Source organism: Saccopteryx leptura, chromosome 3, assembly GCF_036850995.1.
Source record: "Saccopteryx leptura isolate mSacLep1 chromosome 3, mSacLep1_pri_phased_curated, whole genome shotgun sequence".
NCBI lineage: Eukaryota > Metazoa > Chordata > Mammalia > Chiroptera > Emballonuridae > Saccopteryx > Saccopteryx leptura.
In genome coordinates, this window is record NC_089505.1 from 132,386,408 (window position 1) to 132,412,388 (window position 25,981).

General features: G+C 44.3%; 1 protein-coding gene and 1 long non-coding RNA gene across 2 annotated transcripts; one reads left to right on the forward strand and one right to left on the reverse strand.

Moving 5' to 3' along the window:
* Positions 1-1,760: 1,760 nt before the first annotated feature.
* On the reverse strand, positions 1,761-5,006 carry JUN (Jun proto-oncogene, AP-1 transcription factor subunit). Its single transcript, XM_066376405.1, has one exon. It carries the CDS (start codon positions 4,026-4,028, stop codon positions 3,024-3,026), a length of 1,005 nt encoding a protein of 334 aa, XP_066232502.1. The 5' UTR covers positions 4,029-5,006; the 3' UTR covers positions 1,761-3,023.
* Positions 5,007-5,294: 288 nt separating this feature from the next.
* LOC136400192 (uncharacterized) lies at positions 5,295-25,508 on the forward strand. Its single transcript, XR_010750262.1, has 3 exons — positions 5,295-5,477; positions 12,864-12,937; positions 25,047-25,508. It is a non-coding gene; the product is annotated as an uncharacterized lncRNA (long non-coding RNA).
* Positions 25,509-25,981: the final 473 nt, after the last annotated feature.

The window sequence follows — 25,981 nt, forward strand, 5'->3', positions numbered from 1 at the left end:
ACCAGCAGAAGGAATTAGCATAGAAAAGGGCTTCACAGAGAAGGTGCCACTTATGCCAATCCTTGAAGAATGGGTAGGACTCATCAGTTGAACTGCAAGGAAAAGTGTATCAGGCAGAGGAATGTGCACAAGCAGAAGCATGGAAGGCATGGGATTCAGATTCATACATAGATATGTTTCTCAAAGTGAGTGTGTCACTTATGAATTATTAACCTTTTTTGAGTCATGGAATTCTGTGAGAATCAAATAAATAAAAGTTAATGATCTTTCTCCACAGGAGAATGCCTATGAACGCTTGTACATACAAGCACACACAGATATGCATACAAGCTTATAGGCATTTTCACTGAGTTCATGAACCCTCTACTCCAATGGACACAAGGGGTTAAAAACCTCTACATGAAATATTTATATATTCATACATAAAACAAATTGAGATTAGGCTTCATGTGCTAACTTCATTTTCTCCAAATATTAGTGTTATCCAAATAACTCATCGAATGCCAAATTAACCTGAATGTGTACAAGTAATTATATGATTTTTCTGTCTCCAAAGTTTGCAGATTATTGTTTATTTTTCACAATTATTTTGTCTACCCCTTTTGTTAGAATGGTTAGAATTTCAGGAATATACATTTGGAATGTTATTTGAAATAAACAAGTACAGAGATAAACCTGAGTTTCAGGCTTTTACTTTTTTTAAACACTGGAGTCTAAAGCAAACGGGAGAGTGATGTGGCTTTTCTGTATTGCAGTGTTGTCTGGGCTTAGTCTACCTTTGCAGGTAATTAATTCTCCAGCCTGCTTATTTTTTCTAGTTGGCTCTTGTTTAGCTTCCACAGAGCCCCACCCCAAGTGCTTTATTGTCCCTCTGCTGACTATTCCTACATATGGTCAAAATCAACTCACCTTCCGGGTTGCTGACATCGGCAAATTCACTGTTTGGCAAACTGGGCTCTGTTCCCAGTAACCCTTTGTTAAAAAAGTGTTATTAACAATGGAGTAGATCTGATACCTAACAAGCCTGTCTAATCTCTTCCACTCCTAGATATACTAAGGAGAAACCCTTTGTGTCTGTAGATTTATAGCCATAGGCAGGATATTAGTACTCCAAGATCTGCTGGGTACTAGAGCACTGCTAATGAGCAAACAGCCCTGCCTCAATTAGTGGTTTGTGAAATAAATATTCCTGGATATCAAATTGCTTTTGCTGCTTTATAATCACACTGGCTCTTGGGATGAAAAGCAAGTAAGCAAAAATTGTACCCTTGTTGAATGCAGCCTTGTTGATCTCCTAAGTTATATGTATAGACGGAATTTAACTTTGATATTTCCCCAGTTAAGGTTTGATTTACACATGCAATCAGTGTGTTGGTGTTTATGTTTTCTCTTGTGAATGTTTTCCATGATATCTAGATTATTACCTTTACAGACTGATTCTCTAATTAAACAGGTCGATAATTTTAGAAACAAACTAAGAAACAATAGAAGAACCCCAAATGGTAAACTTTTTTTTTTTATTGTTCTGGCATAGGTGTTTATTTCAGGGAGAAAGAGAAAGAGAGAGAGAGAATATGCATTAATGAAACTGTTTCAACCAGATTGCAACTTCTCTGTGGAGTCTTACTAAATTCTCTGCTTAATTACTGAGTAACTTTGGATGGAAGCAATGTTAACCCCTGCAACTGAAAAGAAAAGCTTCCATATAGAGCTTGGGAAGGAAAAAAGTAGTAAAGGGAAAGCAATTCAAGATCTGTCACTGGTATTTGAATCTGTTTATTGTGACAAGAATGCTGTTATAAATATTCATAAGCAAAGACCATCTTTTTAATCTAGGAATTGTTAAAGTAAAGTTTCCAAATTGGAAGGATGCATCTTTTGTAAAAATCTGCCACCAGTCCTGCTTTGAGAATAAGCATGTATTGTTAAATTTCTACTAACATTATAAATGGTCACAGCACTGGCCACTTGATATAACCCAAACTTTAAAGTATTTGACTTTCCAGTGGGCTGTTTCTCTTCACCACAACCTCCCTTCCCTCAGCCTCCTGAAAGGCCACACTACCCTTTGTAAGCAACTCTATATAGACAGTGGGGGAGGGAACAGCATACATTGATGACAGCATCAGCTACAGTTATTTCTCCAGTCCAGTAGAGAATAGTTTTTATTGCCTGATAGTAAGAAGCACTGAGAAATTTTAATTGACATTCTTAACTCTTTCAACTCCATCTAGATAGGTAAACTATAGATAATGCAGAAAGAGGTAGGGGGAAGGGTACTTTTTCAATATTTTATTTTCTTAAATATCCTTTCTGGAATTTTCAGAAACAAAACATAAAAAAATTATATATTTTATTACAAATGGTAAACTCAGAGTGCTCCAAATCTCTTATTTACAAACACTGGGCAGGACACCCAAACAAACAAACATGAAATAACTTACAAAGGCATGAAGCTGTTTATTGACAGTAATCAGCTTTCATCAAATTAAAAAATATATATATGTACATACACTGTTAAGGAAGGCAGGCCAGAAAGAGTTCATCTGTAGGCTCAGCCTCACTCTCACAAACCTCCCTCCCGCCTCCCCTCCCCCGACCCTTCCCCCTTTGTATTCTTAAGGAGTACTACAGAAGCAATCTACAGTCTCTATTGCAGTTTGTAACCCCTCCCCCTCCCCCCTTTTAATACTGAATGAGATCGAATGTTAGGTCCATGCAGTTCTTGGTCAATGTTAAAGAAAAGTCTAACGTTCTGTTTGCGCTGGGACAACCAGTCCGCAAAGCGGGGCAGCCCGCAGGCGGCCGCTCCCTGGCTCCAAGCCAAGGGAGGACGCGCCAAGTCCTTCCCACTCGTGCACACTGGGGGCGCCGTCAGGACGCAACCCAGTCCAACTTGGATACCCTTGGCTTTAGTCCTCGGACACTTCTTTTCTCTCTCTCGCAACTTGTCAAGTTCTCAAGTCTGTCTCTCTCTTATTGTATTTTTTCTCCGTTGCCTCTCAGCCCCGGACAGTCTCTCCTCAAAACGTTTGCAACTGCTGCGTTAGCATGAGTTGGCACCCACTATTAACGTGGTTCATGACTTTCTGTTTAAGCTGTGCCACCTGTTCCCTGAGCATGTTGGCCGTAGACGCCAGCTCCGAGTTCTGCGCTTTCAAGGTTTTCACTTTTTCCTCCAGCCGGGCGATTCTCTCCAGCTTCCTTTTCCGGCACTTGGAAGCAGCGATGCGGTTCCTCATGCGCTTCCTCTCCGCCTTGATCCGCTCCTGGGACTCCATGTCGATGGGGGATAGGGGCGGTGTTTCCCCGGGCATTTCGGGCACCGTCTGCGGCTCCTCCTTCAGGGCCTGCAGCCGCGGGTGCTGCACCGGGATCTGCTGGGGCAGGTGGTGCGGGGGCTGCGGTGGCTGCTGCTGCTGCTGGGGCTGCGCGGGAAAGGCCAGGCCAGCCGCACCGTAGGAGGGCGCCCCGCCGCCGCTGCTCAGCGCACCCGGGTTGAAGTTGCTGAGGTTGGCGTAGACCGGCGGCTCGCTGTGCAGACTGGCGCTGAAGCCGCCGCTTCCGCTGCCGCCCGCCACGGAAGCCACCGCGGGAGCCACCATGCCTGCCCCGCTGACCGGCTGCGCCGCAGACGTGACGCTGGGATGCGTGTTCTGGCTGTGCAGTTCGGCCAGGGCACGCACGAAGCCTTCCGCGAAGCCCTCCTGCTCGTCCGTCACGTTCTTGGGGCACAAGAACTGGGTGGGGGTCGGCGTCGTGGTGATGTGACCGTTGCTGGACTGGATTATCAGGCGCTCCAGCTCCGGCGACGCCAGTTTGAGCAGCCCCACGTCGGGCGAGGTGAGGAGGTCCGAGTTCTTGGCCCGGAGGTGCGGCTTCAGGCTGCCCACCGGATCGGCCAGGTTCAGGGTCATGCTCTGTTTCAGGATTTTGGGGTTACTGTAGCCGTAGGCGCCGTTCTCGGACTGGAGGAACGAGGCGTTGAGGGCATCGTCGTAGAAGGTCGTTTCCATCTTTGCAGTCATAGAACAGTCCGTCACTTCACGTGGGGTTAGTTTGGGTTGCGCGCAGAAGTTTCGGGGCCGCAACAGCGCGCTGGCAAGCGGGGGCCACCCGCGCCTCCCGGGGAATTTGGCAAGGAAAGTTCTCTAAGAGCGCGCGCACCCGCTGGCTGTCCTCCCCCCTGCGCCCTCCTCACCAGTTCGTTCCAGTGAACGCAGGGTTAAGACGCCGCCTGCACTCTGGTCCGCTCGCGCGCGCTGCCGGCTTTGAAAAGTCGCGGTCACTCACTGAGCGCTCCTCCGCACAGCGGCTTCTCGGAGTCCGCGAACGAACTCGCTTCCTAGCGACAGTGGTTCTCCCGGAGGCGGCACTAGCACGGACCCCGCAGTGGCCGGCCGGCGGCGGGTCTCCGCCGCCCGGACTCCCGACAACTGTCCCCTCCTCCGCTGCGAGAGGGAGGGGGCGCCGGGCGGCCGCGGCTCGCGCTCGCCCAAGTTCAGCAACGCGTGCGAGACGAAGCTGAGCGCTCGTCCCTCCTCGCTCTCCTCTCTCCGCCGCCTGCTTTTCTTTATTGTCGCCGCGGCTCCTTCGCGGGGAAAAAAGCTTTGCAAAAGTTCGTTCCGGGACCCAGGGGCCACTTGTCCCCCGTCCTCCTGGCCAGGAAAGTTCTTTGCCGCTGCAGCGGCTCGCCGGACTCCTCCGGGCGGCAGTCGCAGCTCTCCGTGCTGTCAGCGGCGCCGGGGCAGCGGGGCGCTCCTCCTCGGGGCGGCTGGTTAAGGGGCTCTTCGGATGCTCCCCAAAACACCGGCCTGGGAGCCACAGGCGCTAGCTCTGGGCAGTTGATGAGAAAATGGAAAAGACACTAAGATTTGCAGTTCGACTCTACTGCAGTCCCGACTATGTCTGTCTGTCTCGCTGAGTCCGCGCACCTCCACTCGCGCTCACTCCTTCAGCCACACTCAGTACAACTCTGAGCCCTTATCCAGCCCGAGCTCAACACTTATCTGCTACCAGTCAACCCCTAAAAATAGCCCATGATGTCACCCCAAGGCCTTCGCATTGGCCCGCGTCGCTCTCAAGGGGGCGGGCCCGCCCGTCGCCATGGAGACCCCACCCTAGAAGATTCTTCTACGGACTCGCGGAGGCTCACGGGATGAGGTAATGCTCTGCTGCCCTCCTACAGTTGGGCCCTTATTTCTCCTCCTCCCCTTCCCCCTCCCGCACGACTCGCGCCCCACTCTTCGCCTTCTCCTTCCCGGCGCGTCTTTCCCGACCCGCCCGGTGCATTGTGGGCTGACGTCTTGGGGTTTGACTGTCTAGAGACGGTGGCTACAGTGCGCGGGCCGGACGCGGGTGTTCGCAGCCTCTGACAGAGGCTGGCTCAAGTTTGGTGCTCCGGGTGGGAATGCGGAGGCTTCGGGGACCCGGAAGGCTGGGGAACCCGGCCAGGTGTCTGGGGCCGAGAGTGCTGGGTGGGTGGTATTTCCCCACTCTGCGGGGGCTGGATGTAGTCTGCGGGCACTTTGCCGCCGCGCGGGGCGGGGAGGCCGAGCACCCGGCTGCTTACCCCCCTCCCGCACTTCCGGGGGGCGGGTCGCCGCCCTTAAGGTGGCTCTGTTAAGTCCCCGAGGGGGCGAGTGAAAGTGGGCTTAAGTTCAGGGGCGGTCTCGCGAGAGTCGGCCCCCCACGTTGAGGACACTAGGAAGTTTGTCGCCTGGTCAAGTTCACGAGTGACCGTCCGCCCTACGGTGTGGCTGCGCCTAGAAGGCGAGTGATTTGCCTTGCTCAAAACTGGGTGCTTGGCTAAGTCCCCACCGCACCCCCACTTCACCCTCCAGACCCTGGGAAAAGGGTGTGTGGTCACAATTTTCTATGGGGGTCTTTTTATAATATATACATTTAGGGAGTTGAATCAGGCGGCTACTCAGCGTTTAGTTGACAACCAAAGTTTACGGAATCCGAAACTTGGGGAACCCCTGTGATTGTCTACTCCCTACCCTCTCATAATAAGAACATGCCCACCACACATCACGCAAACGAACACGTACACACACACACACACACACACACACACACTAACCACACACACTCTCGCTCCCACTCTCACTCCTCCCGCCCTGACTTGATTCCGGGAAAACAAGTCCGAGAGCGCCCGACACATGCCAAAAGTCACGCAGCGAGGAGTCGGGTAGAAGCGGAATTCAAAATCTCTTCGCGCCCGGCCGGGTGCTGAGCCCATATCTTGTGTAACCTCTAGGAAGCGCTAGACACATATAAGTGGTTCCTTTTCTGTGGTGCTTATTTTATCCTCCCCCATCCCGCACCCCTTAGGGACAAAAGTGTATGGAAAGAATACTGAAATCGGGAATCGTGGGTTCCGTCGTGGCCAACGCTACCACCACGGTGTGAAGTGAGCAAATTACAGAGCTTCTCTGAGCTTCTGTTCCTTTATCTGCAAGGGAACCGGGGAAAACCATCTCAATGGGCTGAGATAGTGGAGCATCACCTCTTTCAGAGCTAGGAGGTGGTCGTCAAACAGGCCCCTTCCCTGAGTTTCCTGGAGCCTCCATGGAATGCCAGGATATGACAGGTGTATATATGCCTGTGAGGAGCAGTGAGGGGAGGAGGGTGAGGGAGAAAAGAAAGGGTCAGAAGTCAGCTCTTTCATGGGCAGAAGTCCTGAGACTGGTGATTGAAGTTGGAGCTGTAGCAGTTTATATTCCTATGTTCCAATTCTGGCTTTTTTAGCTCCAGAACTTGGTGGAATTTAGCGTTGAGTTTATAGAGACCAGAGCTTTAAGGTCTTTGTGGCTGGCTTTGAGAGTTCAGATTCAACAGCGCAACAGCAGCTGGAGGCAGGGAAATCTTGACAAGTTTTCCTCACTCGAGGCATTCACCTCTCTTGTCTCATGCAGCAGAGGAAGACTAAGTGGCTGCCTTGAGCCAGGTACTGTGCTGGAGTGTGGGGTAGGGATGGAGTAGGGATACAATAATGACAAGATCCAGTTACTTTTCTCAAGGAGAGAACATTCTCCTCTATACTGTTGCCCTGAATCATTTTCTTCTGTAATCGGGGAGCTGGTGTTCTTAATAATGTTTATGATGAGAGCAATAAAAATAAATTTCATGTATTAAACAGATGTTTAATATCAGACAGGCATTTGCTTGAGCAATTTAAATATAAGGTTTCTCCCACAACCATCTAGAGCTATGTATATTATTAGGTGGGTTTAGCATATGAGGAACTAGACCCAGAGAGGTTAAATATCTTGCTGAGGCCACACAGGCAGCTGGAAATTGACCTCAGGTCCCTGCTAAGTTCTCCTGTATCTTTTCTGCTTGGGGAGACTATCTTGTAACAATATTGTCTGCAGAGGAAATAGAGCTTAGATGGTGAGACAGAAGAAATTTTCTTTGCTCGATCCTCTGTAGCTCCTTTCAGAGATCCTGTATTTAGAAAATTCAAGACTTAGGACTTTGTATAAATATATATATTTTGCTTAAGGGTTCTGTGTGTTCCTCTTTGCCTTATGTGGTTTAGTAGGCTGATTTTGTCCTTATGTTGAGAAATAGCACATTTCATCCAAAAAATAACTGATGTGTTTATGTTAACGCCCCTGCTTGGAAGCCTTCACTGGCTTCCCCTTACCATAAGGAAAGAGTTCAGACAACTTTGCCTAGGAGAAGGGGCCTTTCACCATCTAGCTTCTGCTCTCAGGCCTCATCTCTCACTCCCAGTATCAGTCAGAAAAGGCTGAGCTATGCTGCCCTAATGAACAATCCCAACATCTCAGTGGCTTCCCCCAAGGAAGTTTATTTCTTGCTGATGCTATGTGTCTACTGTGGGTTTGCAGGGGAGTTCTGCTCTCTGTGGTCACTTGAGGATTCCAATTAAAAAGGTTTCATCTTAAAGCATGCTTCATATTACTGTCTTGGCTGGGGGTCGGGGATGGAGAGAAGGTGAGAAATTATTCACTGACTCTCAGAGTATCCACTTGGAAATGACACACTGCAGTCTGCTTGCATGTCATTGGCCAAAGCAAGTCACATGACCACGCCTAACTTTGAATCTTTGTAATCCTGTTAACTGTCTTAGATGAAGAAAGCCAGGAAGATTTATGGTACAATACTAATGATTCTAACAGTGTCCCTTTCTGTTTGACAAATGTTAGGCTTACTGACCTCCCACAGGCAGAATTCCTTCAATTCTTTCCTCAAGGGGGGCAACTCTAAAGACCCATCTAGTAACAGTGTATCAAGCTCACTTTTCAGGTTCTAGGTGATGTGTCCTAGACTATATCAGCTCCTTCTAAAGGCAATATGTCTATCCTGCATACCTTTCGTATATAATTATAGGACAGGGACAGCACTGCTGCAGTGGACACACCATTTGGAAAGTGAAGGACTGGGACACCACAGTAAACACTAGTCCACTGAGCAGGTTTATTGAGGACCCTTCAAATACCTCAGTTAGACCTTGATACTGCTCCCCAAGTGCAGCGGCCCCATCCATTGTTTTCCATGACCCCTGCTTTGCCTTTGAAAGAGCCTTTTTCTTCTATATCAAAAGCAGGAATAGGAAAATATACTGCTCACAAAAATTAGGGAATATTTCAAAATGAATATGAAGTGATAAAGAAGCATTTGATTTTTAAAAAATTAAATAAGAACATCAGAAAAGCAAACGACAAGTCAAAGAAAGTTGTTCTATTATGCAGATGAGAAACAAAACCAACTGTTATTTCATTGGAGAAAATGCACTATACAAAAGGCTGAAAGTACTGGAGTATCTGGATGTTCCCTGATCCCCTAATTTTTGTGAGCAGTGTATATTTTTAAATAAGCTTTTACTTACTTATTTATTGTTTGTTTGCTGCAAGGATTTATTTTTTATTTTTATTTAAAAATTTACATTTAAAGGGGTGACACTGATCAATAAGAATACATAGGTTTCAGGTAAATATTTCTACAATATTTGAACTGTTGATTATATTGTGTATCCATCACCCAAAGTCAGATCATTTTCTATCATTATATATTTGTCCCTTTTTACACCCTTTCCCCTACTCCCTTTCTCACACCCCCCTCCCCTGATAACAACTTCAGTTTTATCTATGCCTGTAAGTCTCAGTTTTATATCCCACCTATGTGTGAAATCATATAGTTTTTAGCTTTTTCTGAATTACTTACTTCACTCAGTATAATGTTCTCAAGGTCCATCCATGTTGTCGTAAATGGCAATATGTCACCATTTCTTATTAAGCTTTTAAAAATTGGGGGAGGGGGTTGCAGAATGATATTAAGTCTCCGGTACAGAGTCCTTTAATCCAGGCTGATGTTCTTTTGGCAGCAGAACTCTCCTATAAACATAGGCTTCTTAGCAATTTGATTCCAGCCATTCCATGTCCCAATAGCCACAACCAACTCTTTTCTAGACAGTTCTATGGTCTGCCATATTTCTTTGTTTTCTTGCTTTTATACCTGCTGGTCTCTCTGTCTCTCATTCAGTCTCCTACCCGCATCCCTCCCCCAACTTGGTTTTGAGTCCTTTGTACTTATTAGGCTCTGGTAAGAGATTCATACTTTTTCTCCCTTTCCAGAGCCCTTTTGTCCAATTGAAAGCATATGCTAGGTAACACCTTAATTTACCCAGAGGTATTGGTTTGAGGCCATACCCTTGACTTGATCTGTACTTCAGGGCCAATTTTACCAGGAATTTTCTTGCTGCAAAACATTTCTTAATTGTATATTTTACTAGTTGAGATTGAGAGCAGTAGCCGCTTCTACTCTTACAAATCTCTGAATTTCTAGATTGTCCTACACTTTCATTCCTGCTTGCAAACTGGCTGAGTCTTCTCTGAGCTCTCTCTCTCTCTCTTTTTCTTTTCTTTCTTTTTTTTCTGTAGTAAGTTTACAAATGCCTCCAACAGCCACCAACACACACTACTAACATTTTACTTTACAGTCTCTTCTTTAAGTTTATTAGGTTCGTGATATTCCTTCTAAATTATCACAGGTGATATAGTCACCACATAGGTCACTATCCTTTTAGCTTCTGATAATAGTGTTCTCAGTTACTGTCCTCTAAACAGTGTGTAATTTTATTGTTATTACATTACCCTGTGTGCTAGTTTTTATATCAGTCAGGATAGGCTAGGTTTGCCACCATAACAAACAATCCTAAAATCTTAGTGGCTTAACAAAATAACTTTATTACTTGCTCATACTACATATTCCAAGTCAAAGGGACTCTGCTCAGTGTACCCACTCAGAAACCAAGTCTGAGGGGGGTTTCATCTTAATGTGTACTTCCACAATCATCTCAATCACTTCAGTGGGGAAACGAAAGCATGGTGAATTCACATTGGCTTTAAAAGCTTCCTCTCTAAAATAAATCACATTATTTGTACTTATATTTATATATTAGTAAAAAAACTAGTCAAATGATCATGTCTTACACGGTTCAGGAAAATGCAGTCCTATTATGTGTCTGGAAGTCAAGACCTGGAAACACGAGCCTCTGTATAGATGAGGTTATGCTATGGTAGCAATCCAAAAACCTTACTGGATGACAACCACAGGATTATTTCTCATTCATACTGCACAGTCACTATGCGTGGGCTGTGTCTCTGCTTCACACACATCATCTTTGCTGTTGGACCCTTTCTAAAACATTGCTGATTGTCATGGCAGAGAGGGAAGAGCATGGAGCTTAAAGCTTCTGCTGAGAACAGTTCACAAACCTGATATCAGTGGGGAGGGGCAGCAAGCATTTGCACATAGTAATACAGTCTACCACACGCTGCACTACACATTTCTCCCATTCCTATGAGTCTCAGCTATCCTAAACATCTTCCATTCCTCTAACATGTTCCTGTCTTTCCATTTACTTTTATCCCTAATCAAAATGTCACCTGGCATACTCCTACTCACCCTTCAAGACCCAACTCAAATAATTACTCCCTCTGAAGCTTTCTATTACCCCATCTCCTGCCCTTCCTTCAAATAGTTATTATCTTCTATGACTCTCACCACACTGGCTACATACCTGAAGCAGAGAATGTTTATTATGTGTTCTTGTAAATGTCTTCTTACCTTCCTGACTCCAAATCCAGGAACTATGTCTTAATTCTTTTTTGTTTCTCTTGTGCTTAAGGCAATGCCTGGCACATAGAAGGAAAGAAGGTGCTTAATAAATGCTTGTGATGGATTTTTAGGAAACAGCCATTTCTGCAGTGCAATGAAGGGGGGGGGGGGTGTTCTAATAGTCAAATATCCACAGGACCTTGTTTTAATACATAAAAGTTGGAACATTTCAGACTCCCTTGCTGAAACCTCCTTAAGTGTATCCTATTGGATTTGGGATTAAAACCCAAACTTGTTACCTTGCTTATGAGATCTCACGTGAACTGAGCTATTCTACCTCACCGGCCTGAAATAGCTAGTACTTCTCCCTTCATTAACTATCCTGCAGCCGCACTGGCTATGGCTGTATCAGTCAGGATAGCCTAGGTTATGCTACTATATGAAACAGTTCCAAATCTCAGTGATTCAGGACAGAAAAGTTTTATTTCTTGCTCCTACTCCATGTCCATCCAGCATTGGTAGGGATTCTGATTATGTTGTCTTCCTCTGGGACCCAGTCTGGTAGGTCACCCTTTTCCAGGGACATTACAGATATCGATCAAGGGAGAGGGAAAGAGAGCTTTGAAAGGTCTCCTCAGCCAGGTGCAATTAATTATCTTGTAGACTGTCATGTGTCACCTCTCAGGATTCACCGCCTAAAAGTAGTCTTATGGCCCCACCCAGCCACAAGGAGACCAGGAAGTGCAATCCCATTTGCCTGGAAGGCAGAGAGCTGGAAGTATTTGGTGACCAATCCTAGTGACTCCCACACTGGACTTCTTCAGTTCCTCTACCAAGACAAATCGTTTCTTGCCTAAGAACCTTTATGCTAGCCCTCCCACTTCTTCCGTGTTCCTTGTTCAATTTCTGTTTCTTTTGGATATTAGTTTAAAGGACACTTAAATAGAATTTTTTTTTTCATACTGCACCCTCCCCCATTTAAATTAAATTCCCCTCTTATACTTTCTCATAAGTACCTATGTTTTTTCTTTATAGCATTGGGATTTCAGGAGGGTGATAAAAAACCCTCCCTTTTGTCCCTTTTAAGTTCAGAACCAGCCGAAAGTTAGATACAGGAAGCAGAAAAAAGGAGGGTGCAATGTCAGCCTGATAGCTGATGTAGGAGGGTATGGCAGATGTAAGGCCACAGTGGATATCCTAATGCTTCATACTGCGTTAAATGTACCCACCAGTCCCTGGCAAAGGTGGGCAGTTGCAGGCATCTTCTAAAAGGACAGGCAGTGTGTACATCCTGTGGAAAATTTGATTCTAAAAGGAAAGCAAATGGCCAAAGTGGGCATATTGGGTCTTTCTCCTGAACTCAACAGTCAGATAATTCGCCCCTCTTCCTGTGGGGAGTAAATAAGGGGTGGAGAAGCTTACTCTAGCAAATGTCTCTTCATGGAAACCCAAAGCCAGGGAAATGGAGAGTTAATCATCACAACAAAATTTATCTTAATTTGTTATTCTATATATTTTTATGTTATTGTTTTGTCTTTTTAAGATCAGTCTTAAACCAGAGGCTAAGCGTCGGGAGGGCAGGATAAGCATTTCTTTTTGTCTTCACTTTATCCACAGCATTTAGCACAATACTTGGCACATAGAAGGTGTTCAGTAAATTATTCTTATACATCAGAACTCTCAACAAAATTAGTTCTCTTTTGTTTGAGACTGGTTCCCAGTTTTGGAATAGTCCATTCTCTTCCTCATCCCCATCCCCCTTTTATTTCCAGGTTGTCCGCTTGTAAACATGCATCTGGCTCACAATTGGAATAAAGAGGCAGAAATGAAGAAAACAAATATACAAGTAAGTAAATTGAGTTGTTGAAGAGTATGCTTGGATGAGGTTTTCTTTAAGGAGGAATGTGGAATTGTACACATCATCACCCTTATGGTGATGTCTTTTCAGCAGTCAGAACGTCCACAAAACTTATGTGGGATCATAAATTGGCAAGGGTCCTTAGAAGTCATCTTCCAAGTCCTGCTTTCTCCCCAATGCAGAAGTCACTTTGGCAGCATCTTCACTCTCTGAACACTCCTAGTGACACTGACAGAGCTGAGGAGTGATAATGCTTGTGTGACTGCATTGGGAGCATTGTGGACATGAAACTGTGGAAAGCAATTTGACCAATCTGAGAGATCTCAGAGAAGTTAGGACAAGTGGTGAGAAGACAACCTATGTCCCCTGGAGAAGTGAAGGAACTGGGAATATTTACCCAGAGGGAAAAATAAAAGACCGTGGGAACATATGGTGAAGTCTCCAAATAGTTGTGCAACTGTCACATGGGAGAGTTGACTTATTCTGTAGGTTTTGAGGTCAGAGTGAGGTTAATGGTTAGAGGCTAGAGGGAAGAACTGCTATGTTTATGGAAGAACTTTCTGAAATTACAGTTTTTTATTGATAGGATAGTTGCCTTAAAAGTAGAATTGAAGTTTATCCATTCAGTACATATTTATTGTCTGTGATGTGCCAGACACTATGCTTGGTTAGTTATATGATTTCTAGTGAGCCCAGAGTAACTTTTAATAATCACTACTTCATTTTAAAAGTTTATAAAAGCCATCTTTAAATATCCTCTTTTAGAATTTCCTAAGAGTGGTTGGTTCTCAGCATTAGTGATTTCTCAGTTCTGGAATTGACTCTTCTTTTACTCTCAACATTTGAAAACCTGGGATGTTTTTTCAAGTCCAGTGTTAGTTAGATTGACATTCTTCTATCAAAACAAGTGCTTTCAGTATCCATAAGTCAAAATTACTTGTACTTGAGATCACTTAAAACTAGATACTCAGTTATCATTTGTTGTAGAAGAACTATATAGTGTTTACAAAACTCCTTTTCTCCTGTGCACACAGCTAAACTACATCTTCTGGTCTCCTTAATTAGGTATGGCCACATGGCAGAGTTTTAGTCAATGCAAAGAGTATGACTGTAATGTGTGCTACATATAGGCCTGGCTCACAGAGCCATCTTTCCCCATCTGTGGGTAAAAGTAAGGGACATAGGGCCCTGGCCTTCTGGCTTAGTGGTAGAGCATCTGCCTGGTGTGTAGATGTTCCATGTTTGATTCCTGGTCAGAGCACACAGGAGAAGTGACTATCTGTTTCATCACCCCTCTCCTTCCCCCTTCTCTCTCTCTTTCTTCCTCTCCTGCATTCATGGCTTGATTGGTTCAAGCACATCAGCCCCCAGTGCTGAGGATGGCTCCATGGCCTTGCCTCAGGTGCTAAAGTATCTCAGTTGCTGAGTAATAGAGCAGTGACCCCAGGTCGGCAGAGCATCATCCGGTGGGGGCTTGCCAGGTGGATCCGGTCAGGGCTCATGCGGGAGACTTTCTCTTTGCCTCCCCACCTCTCACTTAATTAAAAAAAAGTAAGGGACATAGAAAAGGGCAGAGTCACAAAAGAAAGGAGCCTGGATCTCTGGATGACCATGTGGAAGATTGCACACTGACCAGGAATATTCTCATTCATTGGCCTTTGCCTGAATGAAAAATCAACTACCATGTGTTGAACCACTGAGATTTTGGAGTCTGTATGTTACAGCTGTTAGTGTCTTCATATTCCAGCTGGTGCTGCAGGATACTCTCAATGAGAGAATAAGTGTGGTATTGAAGTTAGGGATTTTTGTTCTTCCCTTTCCTGTTTGAAGAGAATTAGCAGAGGAGGTGGAAGTAAAGGACATAGCACTTGATCACACACTGATCCTAATAATGTTTCTTTCTATCTAAAATTCATAAACTTCATGAGACATGTTGCTATGTCTTACATAGTCAGCTATATATAATTTTTCAGTGGATATTTATTGAGACGTGCCAGGTGTTTTGGGGATTTCTGAAGAAATATAGGTAACATATATTGTTAAATATGTTACTAATTTATTCAACAATTTTTAAGCATTTACTCTAGGCCAGCTACTGGTAAACACTGGTGAACAAAAGCTACAGTACCTCCCCACAAGTTGGGGTATAGCAAGGAAAATACATAATAAAGAGGCCAAGATGAGTCAAGTATAATAATGAAGGAAGGGCAGGATGTTCTGGGTACACAGAAAAGGGACATCTGACAAGGGTAGCAGTCAGAGAATTGTCCTCTCCAGTGATTTTCAACTTTTTTTTTTCATGGCACAAACACACACTAATTACTAAGGTCAGTGCCCCTGACTAAATACAACCATTTTCATCTCATGGCACAAATAAATTAGTTACTAAGGAAGAAGAAGTCAGGGCCCCTTTTTCTTTAGTAATTAGTTTATGAGTGCATGAGAAACAAAGGTTGAAAATCACTGCCGGGCAATGAGTAAACTGAGACCTCAGGAATGAGTAGGAGTAGCCAGAAGAAGAGGAGACAGTGGAGGAAGAGTGTTCTAGAAAGGACTGCATGTACAAAGGTCTGAATATGGGACATGAATGTGGGGCATGTTTGGAGTGACCGAAAGGTAAGCCAGTAAGAAAGAATTGACAGGATGAGCATGAGGGGAGGACCTTGTAATATATGTGTGCACATACTTAATACGTGCAACAGAAGGCCTTGTACTATACTGTATGCACTTATATGCATTTACCTCAGAGGAAATAGACAAAATACATTATGGTATATTAAAACCATGGAATATCATATAGCCTGTGTGTTTAAAAAGATGACTTAATTGCCCTTAAAAAGATGAATTGACCTAGAGAAATACCCGTGATACAGTATTATGTGAAGAAAGCAAGTTGTAATATCTGTAGCATTTTATTTTGCATCAATTAAAAAAACCCATCTCTGAGTGTATTTGCATGAAAATATTAATAAAAACAGCAAATGTTAAGTGAGTGCTTACATCATATGCCCATCACTGTGCTAAGTGCTTATTGCATGCATTTGATCACTTAATCCTTGGAAAACCCAGAAAGGAGAGTAGAAGTTGTACGTACCAAATGGTCATTATCAACTACCTTACTTGGGGTGTGATTATAAAGATTTAATTCACTTTTAAAACTGTATGATTTCTATTAAATTTTTGCTTATCATAATAGATGGATGGATTAATCAGCTTTTGATATGAAAGAAACTACCACAAAATTTGAGTGCTATAGGGTGTTAAGTATTTTATTTCCTGCTTATCGATGTGCAGGTCAGCTGAGATGGCATAGCCTTCCTCAGGCCCTATGTAGTCTTTTTTCCTCTCCATTGCGTCTCCCTCCCCTGCAGTTTTCTAAGACATGATGGTGGCCTTTCCTGGAACTTCTGACTTTAGTGCAGTGTTATATGTGTTTGTGTGCAACCTGGAGAAATAGGGCTGAGGGTTAAACTCAGGCCTGCTTCCTGTGTCTCACTCTCGAATCCATCCTAGAGAGGCAGAATCTATCAGGGATGTGTTCCTCTCATGACAGAGGTGTGGCAAATGGAAACACTTGAGGCTTTTTAAGGCCTACAGTTCAAACTGGTATGTTGTCATTTTTGCCTGCATTCTATTAGCTGAAGCCAGTCACATGGCCAAGTCCAATATTAGTGAGCTGGCAAGTCATAGGGGTTGTGGAAGGAGGAAGTGAATATTTCTGTATAGTAACCTACTGCAATAAGCATTCATTGCTTTCCTAGTTAACAATAAAGTGAGGAAACAAAAATATTTACCAGGGACAGTTTTAATTGTGTTCAGTATATTCCAAAGTCACATTATGTATTTTTTAAAAACAGCAACTCCGTATCTACAAGTATAATGAGCACAGTGATACTAACAAGGACATTTAATTAACCAGAGTACCTACTAGGGAAGGTAGGAGTTTATAATAGCTTGGTTTATGTTGCCTGTGGTGTGACATTCTAAGCATAGTCTTGAGACTGTTTAATGGTTCTCTGTATACATCACTGCCACTTGTGTGGCCATGTGCAATCCAAGGAACTTAAATCATGAACTCACACACTCTCAGACCTGGAAGGACGCTGGTGCCTGTGGTAGGCAGGTGTCTCCTAAGTCACAGGATAGCTACTCTTGCCAATTATGGTCATTCTTGATTGGGTGTGTCTCACATCACTGGAGAATGGCTATAAAATTAAAAATGCCTTCATTTATCCAACGGGGACAGCATGCTCCCCAGCTGTCAGGTGCCTGAGTGATACAGTAAATTAGTGGCTAAAGATGGGGTGGAAACCAGGTGTCTCAAGTGGGCTCAGGCCTTTTACTTTGTTTCTCTGTGTCACACAAATATCAAGCCCCTGGATTGTCTGGGAATTTTCACTAGCTCTGAAATTTCCAATACTCTTCTAAAAATGAATTAAGTCTCCTTCTTCAACTGCTTTCTCTGTTTTAAGAGAACCAAAGCACTTCTCAGACCAACCATGGCCAAGTCCTGTAAAGAAACATCAAATGGCACAGATGCAGGAAGGGAGCATTGCATGTTAAATTCCTTAAAACACTGGGCAGGGAATCATACCTGCTTTAACTTCCTTTCTATTGTTGGTGATTTCAAAAATATCTGCTGTTATAGCTCATGGGAATCTATTTTCAAAAAGAAAATGTTTTTTTTTTCTTATTATTTTTATTAAGTGAGAAGTGGGAAGCGGACAGATAGACTCCCGCATGCGCCCAGCCTGGATCCACCTGGCAAGCCCCCTACCGGGTGATGCTCTGCCCATTTGGGGCCGCTGCTCTGTTGCTCGGCAGTAGAGCTATTTTAGTGCCTGAGGCGAGGCCATGGAGCCATCCTCAGCACCCGGGGCCAACTGCTCGAGTCCTTAGAGCCATGGCTGTGGTAGAAGGAGAGAGAGAGAGGTGGAGAGAGAGAGAGAAAAGGGGGGAAGGGGATGGTGGAGAAGCAGATAGTTGCTTTTACTGTGTGCCCAGACTGGGAATCAAACCTGGGACTTTCACATGCAGGGCCAATGCTCTACTGCTGAGCCTACTGGGCAGGGCCAAGAAAATGTTTTATAGGAATTCATTTGTTTGGCTAAAGAGTCATGTTTCAGTCACTTGCCCATTACTTATCTTCACTTTTTATGTCCACTTACATTCTCAAAATCAATTTACTTAATATTTTCTTTTAAGTAGATCCACTTCTTTAAAACAAAGATATTTTTATAGATAATACATTACTGTTATAAATGGATAACAACTTTGACTTGCTATAAACATTTAGACCACTGTAAAAGTAAATATATAGCCTTTAAAATAAATAGATTTGTCTATGTATCACTAAAAGTTTTTCTTATTTTACAAGTGGCAGGCATTCTCCACTGATATAGTGGTGTAGTATGCATGTTGGAGTCAGGAAGGCTTGAGTTCAAATCTAAACTAATTCCCTCCCCAGTAGTGTGATTTGGGATAGTTTTTTTAAATTGCTGAGTGTCGCCCTGGCGTGCAGAAGTCCCGGGTTCGATTCCCGGCCAGGGCACACAGGAGAAGCGCCCATCTGCTTCTCCACTCCTCCCCCTCTCCTTCCTCTCTCTCTCTTCCCCTCCCGCAGTGAGGCTCCATTGGAGCAAAGATGGTCCAGGCGCTGGGGATGGCTCCTTGGCCTCTGCCCCAGGCGCTAGAGTGGCTCTGGTCGCAACAGAGCGATGCCCCAGAGGGGCAGAGCATCGCCCCCTGGTGGGCGTGCCGGGTGGATCCCCGTCGGGCGCATGCGGGAGTCTGACTGTCTCTCCCCGTTTCCAGCTTCAGAAAAATACAAAAAAATAAATAAATAAATAGCTGAGTGTCAGTTTCTCACCCATAAAATGGAACAAAGGCTACTCACAGCCTGTGTGTGTGTGTGTGTGTGTGTGTGTGTATTTTTAAAAGCATTGAGTGTCATTCCTATCTCACAGCAGGAACTCAAAAAATTAGTTACCTTCTTCTTTTCCTCATTGTTGTTTTTTTTTCCAACTGAGGCTCATGAACTCTTCTGTCAGAGAGATGAATAATCTGGAGGCACGACTAATTTTTCCCAGAATAATTTACTGATAGGCTCCTTGCCATGTGCAAGGAAATACGGGAGGTGCTGTGGTGCAGTGAAGAGTGGGGAGAAGGACTCAGAGTTGAATACTTAGATTTGAGTCCTATTTTCTCTCCTTTGGATAAGTCATTTAACATTTCTGGAGCTACAGCTTTCTCATCTGAAAATGAGTGTGGCGATTGCCATTTATGCTTACTTCAATGAACTTCTGTAAGAAATACTGTCATACCTAACAGCAAAGCCTTTGGTGAACTGATACGGGCAGTTCTGCTGTAATGTGACGTATGCGTTCCTAAAACACTTTGTGTCCTGCAGAGTTGTACCGTAAAAATAACAGGGCTTTTTGCAGAAATAGGTTTGGGGCAGATCATTGGAAACCCATCCAAGATTGTAACCAAAGGTTTTTATTGTAACTTTTTATCCTAACAAAAATAATAGAGTTAAAAGACTCGTTATGTTCTGACTAAATAAATGAACATATACACACATATACATACTACGGCAAATAATAGGATTTTTCCTTCAAACTGCAAAGGGAGCTTGGTGAAGGCATGGTGGGGATGAGGCTGCTGAGGCATGGAGGCGAGTGCAAATGCTCAAAGATGGGGGCGCCATGCTGTAAGCTCTTTCAGGAAAGGGCTTGTAGGTGAACAGCCTAGCAGGACGTGGGGTGAAAGGGCATCTTGTCCAGTTCCCTTAGTACTGTATGACTCTGTGTCAGCCACACTTCACTCTCTTAGTGTAGTTTCTCCTCCACTGCTGCTCCTCGGTGGACAGAACAGTCACATCCTGGGAAAAATCAGTGTGAAATAAAGCCACTTGCATGTTATGTTGTTCTTATCCCTCTAGTTGCCAGGCTTACCTTGTCTTAACAGTAACATGTATCACAGTATCATGTGTTATATATAGCAAAGCAGTCCACCTATGCAGATGGAGTGGAGGGAGGAGGGGTTGCAGGCTTCATGAGCAGAACAAGCAGCGACTCTCAGAGGTAGAATTTGTTCCAAGATGTGTCTCTCTCCCTCTGTGCCTTCTTCCTTCCCTTCCTGTCTGACTGGTCTACTTCCTGTCCCCTCCTTGGTTTCAGGGCTCCTCTTCTCACTAGCCTGTGAGCTCCTTGAGAGAAGGCTCGTGTCATATTCACTGATGTGCTCTGAGGGTCCTCACAAGGGACCCTGGAGAGGAATGGTTGTATCACAGTTGTATTCCCTTCTTTTGAAGGCAGGGAAGAGCCCGGGATCCACTGAGGGGGTTCCTAGGCTCACCTGAGGATGTCAGAACCACTGGATCACCTTGAGATGAGGATAAAGACATTCCCCCCCAGGACAGGAATAGTATCTCATTCAGCTCTGTCTCCAGCATCTCTGTTGCTCCTAGGGAGACAGGGGCTCCCCACTGGGTTCTAATCCTACCTCACTCACAAGCTGGTCAAGATGAGAGTAGTAGTACTTCCTCTTTCTCAGCCCTTCCTCCCTCCCTCCCTTCCTCCCTCCCTCCCTCCCTTCCTTCATCAACAATATTTATCAAGCCCCCGTTTCATGCCAGGTACTAGTGATACAAGGTCTGGAGGATGAAGTGGCGGGCAAAAAAGATATGACCTCTGCCTAGGGGTTGAGCGTTGAACCTCTGGGGCCACATCACTTGGGTCTGATCTCTAGCTCTGTCCTTGACTCGATACAAACTTGGCCAAATTCCTCTCTGAATCTCCATTTTCGATCTGTATAATGAGGCTCATGAGAGAATCTATGTCAGAGGGCTGTTGTGAATATTAAATGAATTGATACATCAAGTACTTAGATAGTACCTGACCCAGTAAGTGTCCAATAAATATTAATTTTAACTACTAGTATTATAGCTATTGTGTATAGATAATAAATTAATATAAAATTACAATATGCAATAAATGTTATGAATGAAAAGAATGGATAGGAACTGTGTTTCCCGTGTGGTATAGCTAGTAGGTTACGTGTTAGCTGATGGGGAGTTGGGAGACAATTGAGCCTACAGATCTAGAAGTTCTATACCCTTCTGTTTTTGAAGAAGGATAACAGTGGGGACCTTCTTAAAGAGGAAAATCAGAAAGGGCCTCTCTGAAGAGGGGCTACAGTGTAAAGGCTATAAATGCTGATGCTGGGAGGAGAGTGGGACAGGAGTGCCATTCCAGGCAGAGGACAGGAGGAAAGAGCCATGATCAGGTGGAGAGGACTTTCCCCTGCAGGCAGATCCTCTGTTCCTAGATGGTCAGATAAAGGGTCACATTATGGGGAGCCCTCAGTGTGGTTTTGAAACACTGGAGACTAGACACTGGTAGCATCCCTATCCTGGTAATTCTAGAACTCTATTACTTTCAAGCTAATACTCTGACCTCCTTTCTGTTGCTGTGTCTGCTGGGCCATTGTTTTATTTCTCATGTTACACTTGAGCAAATTAAAAACTGGGGACGTAATGAACATGCACTTCTAGATACCACAGGCTAAATTCTCTCCCAGTCCCTAAGTTTTAATCAGTATATGATACCAAGCACATACAGTTTGGGTGATCTCTATCACATCATCTCATTTGCCTACTCATTAACGAATACTCACTCAATGAATACCAGTTGAGCAAGAAGTATGTGCGAGCATGATGCAGAAGATAAGTCACTTGAGGCCTCAGCTTCTCCACCAACAGCATGGAGGCTTGGGCCAGATTGCTGGTTTTCAACTACAGTGTTGTCTCTCCATCCCCATTTTATTAAACAAATTAGAGTGGATTCAGAGTTATCCCATTAATAGCTTTAGCCTCACTCCCTGGTGTACTGAAGAGATTTCTCAAGTGGGAGAGAAAACAGTGGAGTGACAGCTAGCAGCTGATAATTTTATTATTATTAGCCAGAACTTAATTTTTTCTGCCTACATTGTTAGGATGCGAGAACCTCACTTGCCACAAGGTTTTCGTGGAAAGAGCTGAGCAATGCTGAACTGGATGTCATCCCAGGTCCTTGTAGCTCCAGCATTCTCTGAGTCCTCTGATCCTTTCTCTTTGTTTCTTTTCATTTAACACCACTTTACATGCATGTTTACGTATGTTCTCTCCTTTGTCAGTTTCGGAGATTCTGCTTTAGTTTTGCTTAACCGTTTTCCACTTGATTCTTTCCTTTTGATCCACTCTACAGACCTTTTCAGAGCCTTCATCTCAACAAATCCTAATTGTGAGTGTGTTTCTATGTAACTCCCCATACGCAATGTCTATAACCCTGGTACCAGTAGGCACTCACTGCCTGTTGGGCAAATTAGTGAATTCTTAATGATTATCAAGAACCTCACCAGACACATACATACATATACATGTCATAACCTTTGAATCATTTGCCTTATTTTGTGAGGGTATAAATCCTTAAGATGGCATTGCTATATTCGAAGTTACAGGCAGGTTTCGTGCTTTTATTACCCACTGCCAGATTGCTGTGGCTCTTCTGTTTTTCATAAGCGGTAGTCTTGCTATAACAACTGTCGTAATTATTTATAACATTATCTTAAGTAGTTAATCAAATCAAAGAGTAGTCCCCACCGCCAAGTGTCACTATCCTTTGCATCCCAAACTCTAGTAATTTCCCTAAAGCCACTGGGATCGGTGCTGTGTGCCCTGAACTTAGAGAAGAAGCAGGCTGCTCCAGCTCCAGGCCCCAGCAGCGTTTGCGTCTCCTTAGACACTGCACTGTTCCACCAGCAGGGGTGGGGTTTTCTCTGATGACGGTGGTAAAGATACAGAGAATGGCAATAACCCTGGGAGGACAGTATTAACCCATTTTATAGCTCAGAAAACTAAAGGCTCAGAGAGGTGACAACAGCTTGCCTTGAGTCGTAGAGCTAGGAATTAGTGGGAAGATGGGATCTCTGTCTCCCTCCACTCCACTCCACTCCACTCCACCACTCCCTACGTAGATGTTCAGGGTCAAGAGCCTCCTGAGAGCAGCAGGTCTGTCAAGTTCTGCAGGACGGAGCTGTTTATCATTGCAGAGGACACTCGTCACTGCACTAATTACATTAATTGCTGCCCACTCTGTGACTAGGTGGGTGGTTTAACAACACCTAGCAACGTGGTATTGATGCCTGGGCCTGCCTTTCCATGAAAACATCTGACTGCTTTTTAAATTTAATTTATTTTTTTTTAACATTTCCTTCCTGTGGTGGCCAAAGATAATAATTATAGATTCTATTGGTTGGAAGTTAGCAACTCTGTACCTTATAGGGGAAAGGTCAGTACTCTGAACTTTGCCCTTCGTCAGCATCAACTGTGGGCTGACCCTTAGTTTAAGGGATCTTTTCTAATTCTCATGATAGCTAATTCTCAGTAGGTATTAGATTATCCCCACTTTGTTTACATGGGAACCTGTCACCTGCGGGGGTCACAGAGCTAGGAAAGGGAAGAGTCAGGCTTAGAGCTCAGGCTGTCAGAGGACACATTTTGTGCCCGCACATTTCCCTACACGGCAGTCCTTTTCAACAGGAGACTTTTTCCTTCTGATATTTGCAATCAGATCACACACCAGTGAGGTCCAGTCTGTCTTTCCGGAGAAGCAAGGTGTTAGGAAATACCGGTGTTTGGAGGAGGCCTCTAGTGCTGAGATTTGGATATTTGACATGTCAACCCTCCAATTCCCACCCCTTTCCCCAGCTCCTCAAGGAAATGTTAACAGAGGGTTCCAGTTGGCTTTTTAAGAAGTAATTTGAAGACGTCCGTGTACTTCTTGGGATTGGATGGATGGCTTTGGCAATTTATCATAATTGGGTAAATGACTCACCTTCCCCAGAGACTCAGATAACAGAGCCTAATTTAGGAAGTAATTGAATTTGGAATGTTGTGTATGCATGTACTTTATGGGTGTGTCTATATCTATATGTGTCTGTACATATATGTCAATAAATGTGTGTGTGTGTGTGTGTGTGTGTTTGCAGGAAGTCTTGGAGTCTTGGACTAAGATGACTTCTTTTCTTTCTTACCTATCTGCTATCTGTAAATGAGGTTTAAAAGTATGTTTTACTAATGTTCACAACAACTACATTGTATAGTGACACAGAGTAGTGGTTAAGATATTTGGAGCTAACCAGAGTTTGATCTTGACTCTGCCACTTACCAGCTGTTGTGACTTGGGCAAGTCACTTAACCTCTCTAGGCATCAGTTTTCTCATTTCTAAAAATAGCGGTAATAACAGTTCTGACTTCATGGGGTTGTAAATCAGGGAAGTTTATGAGGGCAGGCAGTATGTCCATACATCTCTCTGCACTGGCCAGAATGAGGGTTAGAAAGATCAGCTTTGGGTTTAGATAATCCCTTGACTCTGATTCCATTGTTGCCATATTTCTGTGTGACCTTAGAGAAATTATTTAATTTTTCTGGGACTCAGATGCCTCATCTATAAAATGGAGGCTCGTTATTTCTACCTCAGATGATTGTTAAATGATGAGGTGGGTGGTTAGTACATAGGAGGTATCCATTTCCCTTATCCCTATCCCAGAGTCTTACACTCAGTAACTGATGATCTGGCCCTGGCCGGGTTGCTCAGTGGATACAGCTTTGTCCCGATGCACTGATGTCGTGGGTTTGACATCTGGTCGGGGTACGTATGAGAATCAATGAGCAATCAACTAAATGGAACAACTGAGCGAAACAAGTCGATGCTCTTCTCTCTCTCCTTTCTCCCTCTCAAATGAGTGGAAAAATTAAAAAAAAAAAAAAGATGACCTTGAATTCTCATTTGCTACATAAAACGTTCTTTTTTGTCATACTCCACTTTTATTTTCTCCTTCCCACCCTTTTTCTTTGTTTCCCACTCTTTCCCTTCTGTTCCATTCTGTTCCCTTCTCTCTATCTCTATCTCTATCTCTCTCTATCTCTATCTCTTTTTTCTTTTTTTGTCAGTTTTGATCTACTGTGGCTTAACTCCTGGGTCCAGGATTACCTGTCCCCTTCTCAGTGGCCTCCTTGGCTCCATCTGGCCCTCTGTTTCATTCTTTACACAGGGTATTCTTCCATAACCTCCAGACCTTGCTACTGCTCTGTGCTGTTCCCTCCAGTGGCTTCTCATCACACCCAGAGCTGAATGTATGAATGTGTGTGACCTCTCTATGAAATGGCAAGGAAGAGCCTACATAGATAACCCAGATGATTCCAGGCCTGGATGGCTCATGACCAGCATTTGTCTTACCCAAGCTAAGAAGAGGCCTGCTGAGGAGGAGAATCGGTGGTCATTTAGGGGCCCACTCCTTCCACACACACCTTGGGGACCACCGTTGTTTCACCTGTGCCACTGATGTGCCTGCTTTCACGCTTGCACTTTGTGCCGTAGTTACGGTGCTGTCTAGAACTATCGTGGTAGCTCTACTGTATGATTCACTTTGCCCATACAAATACATGGATCAGATAAAGATCACTCAAGGTTTAAATTTAGCATCCTTGCAATAAATTGAAAGTCAGAGGTGTGATATCTAATTGTTTCTAGACAATGAAAACAAAAACACAAAGTCTTCTAGCACTGAATCATTCTTCCGCACCCGGTCTCTCCCTCCCCTTCATCCTCCCTGCCCTGAGTCTCTTCCTGTCATAAAAAGTGGTAGCTTAGTGAAGGGAAACAACACTGACAGCTGAGGGTTCCAATCCCAACACCACCACTTACTCATCGTCACATCTCAGGCAGGTTGCCTCATCTCCCTGAACCTCAGTTTCCTCTTCTCTAAAATGGGCCTTAAAAATGGGTACTCAATAATACATGCTGAATGAAAGATGACCAGTGAGATGCCAGGGGTAGAGCAGCCAGCCCGCAGTGTGCAGATGCTTCTGCCTTCCGTGCTGACTGATTTGCGCAGTGGTGGTGTTTTGATAACCTTTTTCTGGCTTTGGCCAACCTTTAGGATAGTCAGTTCAGTTAAAACTGGAGATGGGGCCCTTCAGAATCAGT